The sequence below is a fragment of the Lepeophtheirus salmonis genome, chromosome 5 (assembly GCF_016086655.4).
Source record: "Lepeophtheirus salmonis chromosome 5, UVic_Lsal_1.4, whole genome shotgun sequence".
Classification (NCBI taxonomy): Eukaryota; Metazoa; Arthropoda; class Copepoda; order Siphonostomatoida; family Caligidae; genus Lepeophtheirus; species Lepeophtheirus salmonis.
The window spans coordinates 49,105,570-49,118,780 of record NC_052135.2 but is presented as its reverse complement, the minus strand read 5'-3'; the positions used below and the strand labels follow the sequence as shown (position 1 = coordinate 49,118,780).

At 30.5% G+C, this 13,211-nt stretch overlaps 1 protein-coding gene across 1 annotated transcript in view; it reads left to right on the top strand.

The window, feature by feature from the left end:
• The window catches only part of LOC121117292 (microtubule-actin cross-linking factor 1-like), a 233,642-nt gene that overhangs the window by 122,504 nt on the left and 97,927 nt on the right, over window positions 1–13,211 (top strand). The window contains 1 exon segment of the mRNA XM_071888761.1: window positions 10,602–10,663. Coding sequence (XP_071744862.1) covers window positions 10,602–10,663 — 62 coding nt within the window.

The following is a 13,211-nucleotide window of genomic DNA, read 5'->3' as shown; positions in this document are numbered from 1 at the left end:
GGAAAAGAAAAATGGAACGTGAGTGCAACCATGCCGTTTCTTCATAATATTCATTCTTCTTATTTATGACAGATGTAGTTACATGCAGCATACATGGTATAAAGATTTAACATTCAGTACATGACTTAGGCGTGGCCAAGTCTATAAAAATAAATAAAATATTCCCTTCAAAAAGAATACAGAATATAAATTACAAGACGTTTATACTATACATAGAAGAACTTGCTGCTGCTAAGAAGTACTTGGAACATAAATTACACCGTTTTCTAAAAAAAAAAAAGAATTAAATGGTGTATTCATGAAGAGGATATGACATTATTTAAGAATCCATGCCAAGGCATTGCTATCCGGCTACTAGTGGAACTTCGCTCACAATTTATTTGGTATAGTCCAGACTTAGGATCAGTGCCCGCCTTGGATATTTCGTGGCTCAAATCACAATCTAGAACAGTGGTGCTCAACCTTTTCTGAGTTCGGCTCTTGAAATATGTGGCTAAACAATGTGCGATCCCTACACCTCTCATTGAAATATGAATATAACATTAAGAGTGACTTGTATGTAAATATATTAGTTGGTTTTTAGAATGTTTTCGAAAAAATTTAAATTTTTCCTCAGGTGCATAATTTGAGTCGAATTACCTTTTTTAAAAAGAAATCATTAAAAAAAATTCTACCCTTATTTTGCCGTAAAAAACCCATGTCAAAAACAAAAATTCCTTGATATAACCCATCCCCCCCTCTCTGTGGATGCCCCTGGCTTCCTTAGGACTTTCGATTCTTGGGACGGGTCATTAAGACTGTCTGTCCATGAATTGTTCCTAAAATAGTCGATCGATGGAGCGTATTAAGCCAAAGGAGATATATTCTCAGATATGTATTATTAAGAGCATTACACATACAAATATTCTTATTAACATATTTTATATTTACTTAATTTATTCTATTATGTATAACTGAATAATTAAAAATGAAAAACAGCTTTAATGACATCTATTTTCTTTAAGGCCCTACTTATTTGAAGTAATTAGTAGAAGATAAGGATTGAAATAATACTTGTGACCCCTAATATTAATATTTAATCTCTGTTCTCTGACCAGCCACATTCTTTTCTGCTGACATGTCCTCTTTTTACATTCTATTCGGGGTGTTCAGTACTTGTATTTAAATCCGTAAATTGTCCGGTAATTTGTCGGACAAATAGTTGAAGATATAAATGCCTAAAATGTAAGGGAAAAAAACAATGAATATACATTTTAAAAAAAGAAAACGACTTTAAACCGAAATTGATCTGGCTATGTAACTTCTTTTTGTGGAAATTAAAACCCAAGCCTTATTAATGTCCTGAGCGTTAATGGATTAAACTTGGATTAGCTCTTATAATTAAGCCATGAACAAATGATTGAACATTGATTATATATTCGGGAAGAACTACCTAACTACTACCAACTGATTTTAGATATGGTAAAGGTGACCAGTTGTAATATTTACTCTGTACTTTTTAGTCAGCGGTCGATTTGTGTAATACTCTTCTTCCCCTTAATAGGCCCCATCCATAAGGAAAAGTTTTCCCAGGAAAAGGCAAAATATTCTAGAGTGAAAGAATCTGATAATATACAAAATAACTTGGACAATCGGTTTGTACAGGTTGTAGTTAAATTTTAAAAGCTGAATGCGCTCAGTTTCCCTTTTCTAATGGGCAATAAAAAGATTCTCATTTCAATTTGATATATCAGTATTCTTAACCGGCTCAAATTAAGCAGATGTCTTCCTCTTGTGGACACAAAACTTTTTAAATTCAAATAAAAGAAATACATTGTCTTGTAGACGGACATTACCAGTGATGTTCTCCGTGTGATTTTTTTAGCCTGCTCGTTTTTGTTTTTTTATTTTTTGAATTGGTAATCTGAAGAATGCATTTTCTTTTCCTTAGCAGTTGCCTTTATTATTTAATTCCTGAGTAGTTGACTTCCTTTTCTACTACATTCAATTATATTCAAAACATGATTAAACAATGTGTGTGCTCATTAAAGACGAAGAGTAACCTTGAGGATTTATTGCAGAGTTTATTTATAAAACCTTGTGTTGGACTCATAGTAGAATCGGAGATCGACATCAGTGTAATACTTGCCAATGTCCTTGTTTATATCCTTCTCCACCATCATCTTTTGTCATAACTAATTGTAGCTGATCTCCTCCAAAACATTCTTCAAATTCTCAGAGTTACCATGTTCGTTTTCGGGTTTTTTTCTTTTTTGATAATGCCCATTATACACACGATTTTCATCACAAGGTAATACTATCCTTAACGGTGATCACGTTGTTACTTTTATCTAGCAACCTTTCTTCTTTAAAAAGAAATAGGGGGAAAATACTTACAATAAGTAGGTGGTCAGCCAATTAATCCCAACTAAGAAATTAGTATTTAATAATTCTTTGGAAGTGTTAATCCCTTAACAAGAGTAAATTTATTCAACCAATACAAATACAGAATACTGATAGGGGGAGAAAACAGCTAAATCGACAACAGTCAACAAAGTGTAACACTGTGCGCAAGTACTTCCTAGGTTGAAGAATAGGCTCACAGTAGCGAAGAATTGGCTAAATACCAATTGATTGCGGGCCCTTGTTTTGTTTCCTCTTTTTTGTAGGAGGAAAGGTTTGTTGTAAAGTAGTTCCGGTGATATGGGATGAAAATTGAAAAAAAAAAAAAAAAAAATTACTAGTCCCCCGAGGAAAAACCTTAGCTCCGGTCCAGCTCTAATGCTCTCATTGTGATAAAGAAAGGTTAAAGGACTTCATCCGACTCTTTTAACAGTGTACTTCAACCATGTTTGGTTACTTTAAATACAGAACAAAGTATATATCATATATTTTTTTATTATTGAAAATATTATAATAAATATTGTAAGAATGCTAGAATAACTTGATGAAGTAGGATTGAGTGGGTGTTGTTCATTCCTTGATAGTTTGAAAGAAATACACACACACATTAATATGTTATATACTCCAACATCTGGCGATAGAAAACTTACGTTAAGGAGTACGTGTAGTACCCACTACTTCATCTATGTTTAACTCTGTAAAACAATTAATGGATCAAAACATCCATTCACCAAAAATATTTTAAATTAAAGTCAAGGATAGTAATCTGTAATAGCCAAATGATAATCCTCATCGTAAAATAACCTATGACGTCACGGCCCTATGGTTATATTTTATTTATTTCCACACTTTTATGGCGAAATAATCCTGTATATTTTTAGACATACATATATGGTATATTTGACTTTTTTTAGTCAATTGTAGGGTTTGTATTCAAATTTCTGGGATGGATTTTGAAGCCTAGTAATGTTCACTATCGTTTGAAGCCTTCATTTATTATATGAGACTTAATTTAGATACGATATGACCCCTCTTAAAAAAACTGAATGTGTCTTACAAACCTTACAAAGGATTTATCAAAATAATGTATTAATAGGAATAGAAAATAATTTGATTGAGAAAACAAATGTAAACCAGACTCCTTTTTGATAAAAGTCATTCCAGCTTGTTTTTGTGTTAACAGACCATATATCATATATTTATAGAAACCACTGTTTACTGAAACATAAACTAGATAATGGTATTTATAGTAAATTACGTATCTGCGCGAATTTTTCCCTCCAAAAAACTCTATCAGTGTAATAAAGGCTTCCTTCCTCTCCCTTGCAACACTCGAAGTACCTCTACTACAGCTTAAAATAGCAAACTCACCCGTTCTGCAAAATTTCTTTATTATGCTATGTTATGTTTACGCCATTTGAATCGTACTTGTTTTTATATAAGATACGATGGTACGAGGGAGGGAGTACTTTCGTAGGAGGGAATTTATGAGAGCCACTTTCATCTTCCTTGCAACTACAAACAAACGTCATCATCATAATATAAAAGGATAACTTATACTAACAAAATAATACCAAACATCATGATCCTACGGGGAAAGTGAAAAATATGAAGTAAATACTCGTTAGTGTGGGAGTCAGATGTAAATGTATATTTATAAAGTTGTAATACAAAAATATAATAAAAATGTGGGGAATAATGTAATTTATATAAATAATACGAAGTACTAAGAGAGTACTACTATAGTAGTAGTTGTACCTGTTGAGCTCTCTCCATATGTCAACTGTTGCTCAGGCAGAAACAGGCATTCCGTTGGTTAGTTGGGTCTGCTTAACATGAAGCGCGCGTTCGAGGAGGTGGACTGAGGTGGAGTGGAGGACGTCGTGGAATAAGAAGAAATAGAAGTAGAAAAGAAGAAGAAAAAAAAGATTCCTTTTTTTCCTTCTCTTTCCTTCTTTCTCTCTCTTCCTTTTTCTCTCTCTGTTTTCTGACTCCTACTTTTCTGTACTACACTAATAATCAGTTTTTAATGCTTGAACAGTGGGTTACGGAGCGAAGTAAATAAATAAACGAGTTTGGAAAGTGTTCTGTTAAATGATCCTCACCTAGTATTATTATGGCTCACACTACGAGTATTTATTATCGAGATCGATTAGGATTCGAGCCAGACTATGAAGGAAATCCAGAGGAAGCCTCGCGGCTCGCCGGCAAATACAACCCCGGTAGCAACACGTCCTCGCTAAGAAGAGGCTCTTCCTCTCGGCGCAGCAACAACAATAGCACCAAAGTGGAGACTGAGGATCCGTCCCATGGAGTCTACGAAGAGAATCTTACTAAGTTTAAAGGTAAAAATATCCGAGAAAAGGAGGAATTGAGTCCGTTGCACTCCTCATGAATCCTCCTCAGAAAATCCATTCTTTTCGAACTCGTATTTATCCTTTCCATTCCTTTTCCCCTTTTTCCCTTTTTCATTTCACATTTTTTCAAATCATATCTTATTTGTCATTTCATTTCCCTTGCTACTCTACGAATATAATATCTGCTTCATACTGTTCAATTCAAATCAATAATATCCCCTCTACAACGAATGTACTTCCAAACTATTATAGACATTATTCAAGTAATCCTATACTTGATTATGTTATTAACTATTAAGTATCATCCAAATCCCATACGTATTTATTCATTGGAAAAAAGCCTGACTATCGTAATCGCATACAGAGAAATACTAATTCGTACATATTTACAATGTATATATATACAATAGACATAACACATACAAAATATGTAAAATAAACATTTTTACAAAAACATTGTGTCGCAAAAAACAATAAAATAATGCTCTAAGGATACATTTTTCTCTCTTGCAAAAAAATGTTGATTATACTGTAATTGAATACTTTTATCCTTTGGATCGTGATGACTCACTTTTACAAGCCAATGATTATCTATGAATTATATATGTATGATATCTCTCTCTCTCTCTATATATATATATATTTGTTTAAATTGATTAATATTGAAGGATTTTTTTAGTATACGTATTTTGTATTAGAAGATGTTGCTATTTTTGGCATAGGCTCTTAATCACTCCCCAAAGAAACTTAATTACTAATCTATTGGTTTGTGTAAACTTGAGTCGAGTCATTCCGGAGAACCTCTTTCCAAATTGTAATTGATTAGAACAGTGATTCTTAACTAAGTCTTAAGTGCGCGTAGCCCCATTTGAGAACGACTGGATTATAAAATATATTAGTTACAGCGTCACGAGACTCAGAATATCATTTGATTTGGATTGGTGATAAAACTACGGCTGACTCTATAATACAATTGGAAGCGTACTCTGCGTTTTTTCCAAATTCGTAAATCAACTCGCAATTTGAGTCGAGTCAATACAAAACTATTAATCTAGTAAAAATTTACATAATCAAATATCCATGGTTGTGAAAAATAACATCATAATTTCTACCTTATGTAGGAGTTCTCTTATTCATAATAAATAGTGTTGACTTCGAGTGGAGTTTGATTTTTTGAGAATTTCCACATGTTATTTAATGGCGTTATTTTTACGTCTTAGTAGATTATTAACTCTTCAGACAAAAGAGCATCTGTATGTAGTCACTATCATTACTCGTATATTTAGGGAATTTAAAGTTATTTTCATAATATTAACAACTTCACTAAACTAGAGTTTATTTTCAAGTTGGAGTAATACTCGAATCCAACACTAAGTTTCATAATAACATAATGACTGTTTTACATTAATTATAATTTTTTTTTGTATCTAACACTATCCTTTTGGTAGTGTGTGATCTGTCTTCTAGTACTTACAGTCATAGTGGGGGGACTCCTCTTTGTTGGTTTTGTGGAATTGTGAACAGCTGTTCTTTTGTTTATATGTACATATTGAATTTTTGTGAAATAAAAATGTGTGAGTAGGTCGTTGTATTGAAGGGTACCTGTAAATATTTTTGTATTTATTTCTTTGTGTTGGTTCTTAACGTTGTCTGGTCCAACTCTTCATTAATAATAGTTACATGGTTGTCTTGTTTTTCTCTCTTATGGACTTTATTTGAATGGATTTCCTGTATTTATTTAGTTATGACAGTTTATCTAAGCTGTAATTATGTAAAAAGAAAAATGCACCAGTTTGAATATTCACAAAAATCATATTTTTTTGGTGGATAAAGATTTTGTATTATATACGTACGTATTTGAGAAACTAATTCTTATTTTGATGATAATATCTAACTTTTTAATTCTTCATTTTTCTTCTGTAATGAAATAAGATCTTTTCTCACGCCCAATATTTGGAGTTACGTATATACATACATTTTCATTTTAATTGATGAGAGGTTGTTAAGTTTTTTTGTTTTTTTGCTTCATTCAACTTGCTTCAACTTGTCGTGTCACTCAACTTTTTTTATAAACCTCGATGGATTATTAACCCATTAGAGATACTAATTGATATTATAAATTTGTTAAAGATATGATCATAGCAAACATATACTCCATAAAATGGGTTTCTGTCTTTTTCATTTAGAAAAAAAACCAAGAGGGATATTGAAGTATAAAATTCACCTCTCTTTAGATCAAATTTCATTATAAAGCATCAGTCATACATTTAATGAATATAAGTCCATACATATTAATTTGATGCACTTGCATATTGTGCAATTTGGCTTTAAATGTCACGATGAATCAATTGTTTAATGGAATATTTTCATAGTGCATCATATTCCTAATCATCATATCTATATTTGAAATTTAAGGAAATTATTTGAAGAATATGGATCTATTTTGAGGTGAAAGTTTACAACATATTTTATGTTTGTTCCTTACATGTCGTATATAAAAACATGAATAAATGAGTTTTTGATGTAATTAATTAATAAAATCAATTAATCGTTTTGAATGTTGCATATTATTGGTGTTGTATCGGTTTATAAAAATGCAGGGGATATTTAAGTTTTCCTGTCTTGCCTGAGAGTACGGGGTATTCCTAGACCGTCTGGCTTAAATCTAGATTTTAAATTTGCCGATAAGAAAACGTTTTTTGTAACAATATATAGTATTGTCAATTCTCTATTTATGTCCAATTTTGCACAAAATAATGTTATTGCTAAACTTATCTTTTCCAAATAAAAAGGTAATTTGTCACTTTTCTAAAATTTCATCTGTCAAATTTTGATTTTCTAAAAAAAACCTTTTGTCAATATAGAAGATTTGGCAAAGACTTTTAGAGTCTCAGACCAAACCCAAACACTTAAGCAATATATAGATAACATTAAGAATTTTGAACTTGTAGGGAACATAACAAGCGCTCTATAAAAGAAATACTATTTTAAGTATTTTGCATTAAGTTATTAGTGTATTTATAAATATTTTCCGTAATACGTGATTGATTCCTTTTAAACTTTTTATTTAGATGTATATATATATATGCTATATACAAAAAGGCAATGAATACTATATTATCAGCTAAAGCAAATGCTATTACTACTACTCAATACTCATCATCAAATAGCTCATTCGAGGGTAAAGTGACCTTGGAATCAAATAAATTAAACTATGGACAGAGAGTAGAGTAATGTTAAATTTATTGACAACATAGTTGTAACGTTTATCCAAATGTACTATTCATAGAGTTGAACAATAATGATACTACATACTAAATAGCTTCCTCCTTAATCAGGGTTAACACAAATATGTATTATAAATAGTTATAATGGTAGTATCAAGTATGATGCATGGATTATTATCGAAAAACAATCCTTTCATATACTAAAATACATATATCTATTTTTAGCGATGTAGTTATTATAGTGTATAACTGTAACACTTTCATTACTCAATTAAATGAATCTTATTTTTTTTGTATCTATTTCTCTCTTTGCTAGAAAAAGATATAAAAATTAGCTGTAAATTAGTTGTCATGTGAGAAATCACACTGCAAGGGATTTCCTTCCTTTATTATATGTTTTCAAGTCAATAGTAATAAAAATAAACGGTGTAAATAAGAATTAGGGGAAGGATTGATACAGAGCTCATAAGTCATAGATTTAGTCATCTCATGGGTAAAATGACAGACATAAACATGTGATAAGGTCAAGTAGTGTGCTCTTATTCATTTTCAATATGTGATATCAAACGTTTTATTATTATAAGACATTTCCCTAAATAGTTTGTTTCAATAAAAATATATGCACAGTCAAACCTGGTCTAACGGCCACTTTTTTAAGCGGGCGGTACTGCACTTATCTACCATGTCTAGCTTTCAAATTTAGAAGTGTTACAATATAGAAAATTTTGTTAAAGAATTCACTTGTACTAAGCGGTCGCTCTTTCAGTTTCCCTTGCCTGATCGTGTAATACAGGTTTGACTGTTGTTTATAAATTGGAAGACTTTATATAATTATGTGGTTTGGGGATCAGAATGAAACAAAGAAAAATGCAGTTTTTAAGTCATTGTGTTGTCCGGAAATGCTGGATGTCAAACGAAATGGATGGGGAAATTTTTTTTAAAGAAATTATGGATCTTATTGACAATTACCTTAAGAAACAAATTATGATTTCCTATGGCCAGTTTGCTTTCAAGTGACGCTGAAACTGTTATTTTTGAGGATATCGTTGTAAAATTATTGTAACCCATTTTATATAGTATTTCAAATTCATATTTGTTCTATATATCAAATATAATTTATAGCCACAATTGTATTTATCTTCCCTACCAGTGGTGACGCCAAGGCCTAGGCATTTAAATTGGTGATGGGTATACATCTAATACTTCTTAAAATTAATTATGCAAATATTGGGTAAAAAAAGATCATAAATAGACATTTGTTTTGGACTGAGTGAAGAATTATCTATACAAAAAATTATCTTGATAACTTCATTATTTCCACCTTAAAAGGTTAGTCATTTTGTAGAATTTCCTTTCTAAGAAAAATCGTCCTTTTTTTTTTTTTTTTTTGTGGGGCTTGCTCAAAACCGAATTAATTAAAATTATAACGGTCACAGACCGGTCTAGAATTTACATATCAAAACCCAAATCTAGAAAATATGTTGTAACCGTTAAAAAAACTTTTCACCTCAAAAAAGAATAATTATTTACTCAATTTACAGACATCAGTAAATATGTATATTGTATATAAATGCTGAACGAGAAGTTACCTGAAACTAGTTATGTGCCCATGACATATTGTACCATTCTGTTTGGACTGATTTACTGTTAAATTTTATCTACAAATATGTTGTTGACCGACCATCTGTGACTACTTTTACTTCTTTTTGAAGATATGTATGTGAGGATTCCAATATAAAGCATTCAGTATCCTTTGTTCATATCTTAAGATGGTATACGATTTTTTAAATCTTTTTAATTGAGCTTTCTAAGTAATTCATATATATATATATATTCACGCATATACTCTGGATCAAAAATGAAGAAAAAACATCTTGTCTCTTTCCGTGGCGAAATAATACGTTGATTTTTCTTCTTTTTAAAATAATACTTTCATGGGAATTATAAAATAAGTATGAAAAAGGAAATATTATCTAAGAATGTTAATTTTTGTTACATTCAGAACATGTAGATTTTTTTGAAGAAGGTTAATTATTTGCTGCCTAAGAATAATGTCGTTCCTGGACATTTTAAAATTGTTCAGGGGATGCAAAGTAATTTTTTTTGCTCATTAATATTCATTTTATAAGTAGTTTTTTCACTACCCGCTATTCAGACAATATTCCCATCCCTAGTAATAACTCAACTTTTGAAATTTCACCAAATAGAACAAAGCAACGATTAAGGGAGATATCTACGTATTCACCAAAGTTCTTATTTACCTATTACTTATAATACATACATAAGGCCACCTATAACGCTCTTTAAACCTTAAAAATATTCATTTTAATGAATGAATGATCAGTTAAAAACAAATATATCTAGATTTTGAATGAACTGCACCTTAACTGCAGCATATTATCCCCTCACAAGATTGAATCATTTCTCCCTCATAATGCTATTTATAGAAGATGGGAAGGAGATGGAATTTCTTGGAATAGCTGGTACGAGTACACATATGTAGTATGATACTATTAATAAAAATGATAATAGCAGTAAAGTGAAACTTTTGCAAGCATACCTACATACACTCATAAATATCCACTTACACAGTATCATCATCATCCTAATAATAATGTTTTTCTCTTTCTTTCAGATGAACGGGATGCAATTCAGAAGAAAACCTTTACGAAATGGGTGAATAAACATTTAAAAAAGGTAAGGGAAATGAAGTGTCTTCAGTTTTCTCAAAGTAAATATGTATATACGAGAATGAATGATATTACTTCCATTCATTCTAAATCATGCTTTTGTTCCTTTTTTTCTATATACTTATCATGGTTCAATGGGAGTGCCCTATATATTATGCACTAAGAGTGTTGTTCATTTTGTTAGCAAGTTGTTCTTGGTTTTGTATTTATTTAACACTTTCTCAATAATCCAACCATTAATACCCCCAATTTGTGTTGTACGGTATACTTTGTGTTGTAAGGTCATTGATTTTTTCCTAAATATTAGGATACAAAAAGAAACCGTTATATTCTATTTCTGAATTTGATTCTCAAAGGTATTTTTTTATTTTAAGTTAAGGATTTATAACTTATAATAACCACGAGTATTAGGACTCAGTGGTCAACTGGGTAGCTGATATCGTTAATTTTTTGAATATATTTTTTTATATCACCAAGTGTCTCATTTGAGAGAATAAAAAATAATGGGGTCTTCGATGCACCCTAGAGGAGTGGTTCCCCAACTTTTTTTTTTAGTTCGACCCAAATTTGTGGCTAGATAATGTACAACCCCATCACTTCTCATTGAAATATGAAAATAAAATCTAGAGTGCATTTTATGCAAATAGATTAGTTTTTTTTCTTCTTTTAAGTTTGTTTTTAGTTATTATTATCTTGACGTATATGTATACAAAAATAGAATACAATTAAATAAAATACCAAAAAAAAAAATAATAGATAAGTTGGGTTTTGGAATTTTTCAAAAAAATTATTGTTTATCTTCTGTTGCATAATTTGAGTCAAATGACCTTTTTTTTAAAAATAAATCCTTAAAAAAAATTCCCACAAAAAAGGATGGAAATCATGTAGTGACCCCCACTTTGGGAACCACTGCCCTAGAGTACATGTGAATTACATTTTTTGTTTCGAACCAAGAAAAGTATCGAAGGTCCAATACCAATTCAGAACAAAATATTGATATTTCAATAGTTATATGTAGTCACTTATTAATATTATGCTAGGATAACCTAATTTCTCTTTTTACATAATGTCAAGGGACTTGTTTATCCATTCATGAAATATTCAATTCTTTGTCCAATAAAAAATTCAATATTGACTTTATAAAATAGAAAGAAATACCAAAAAATCAAAACAAATTGTCAGAATAAGCAGCAAAAATTTCTTACTAATAAATCTTATTCAAATTTCAAAATGTTAGTTCACTTCTTTTTTGGAAATCATAATATGATTATTAGAGTGGGTTATTTTGAAGGGGTCTGATGAACTTTTTTCGAACTTTTAACAAACTTTTAAAACTGAGTATCAGGGAAAAGTTTTATTTTATTTTTATAGATGGATATACATGCATAATTGCCCATCATTCAATGACTAAAAGTAATCAATTTACTAGGTATAAAAACACCAGGAAACAAATCTCTCTCACATAGTCATCCAATGGAAAAACAATAAAAATCCCATTAGTTTGTTTAAATCCTAAAAAATGCATCAGCATTTTTTAAATTAGTGTTAATTATCCCTTGCATTATGGGGTAACCTTGAATTAGCACCTGTCGAATTGTGCATTGTATGATATGAAATTTGTATTACTGCCTGGCCGTAATCCATCCGTCCGTCAATAATAAAGCAAGATGTAATGAGTATTCCCAAAGTTGAGAATCGATTCTATTTGTATTCTTTGATGAATGATCTATCAATTACCATATACAAGCTATCCTTATTAACCCTTTGGGTACGTCGCAAATTACACTTAAAGTAACAAAAATTTACAAGACAGAATGATGAATTCCCCCCTCCATATCAGTCTCTTAAATCAAATAAATGCTTTGAACTTCAACTAAAATTCAAAGATATCTTAACTTGTCTCACAAATTTGAGTAATAACATTAATAATATGATTGACTCTAATATATTTATGAAATATTGCATTGTATGTTATATATGAAGTTAAAAAAAATATATATATTTTCTCCCCTTCTTAATTTTTACTCAAAATTTATTTTACGTTGACGCGCCACATTATTATTCCTCAACCATGTAATGATCTCCTATTATTGTTAACAAAATATTCTGACTTATCCGTTGAAGGCATATTAAAGTCGCACACATTCCCTGTAATAATTAAAGGAAATAATATTTTCTATTTGAAAGGAGCCATAAATCCAATTTTAATTTTTCCTTTTTTTAATATAATTATTAAAAAATACTTTTATATAAACGTTCCAAATATATGGATTAAAATAACTAGCTTTTATAGTTAATCTGGGATTGATATTAACCTTCCTAAAGATAAGTGGTTCCCAACCTATGAGTCGCGACATCAATATCAAGGCGTCGTTAATTTATTTAGAGCCGACTGTGTATATATTATATAAACACGGTGAAAAACATATTAGACAGTTATATCAATTCATACTAAGAAACTAAATGTAATAGTTCTTTATGTCACTCAACACAACGTCAGAGCCAGTATGGAACATGTATGGCTTCGCTAGAGTTTTGTTTGCGCTACCGCTGTT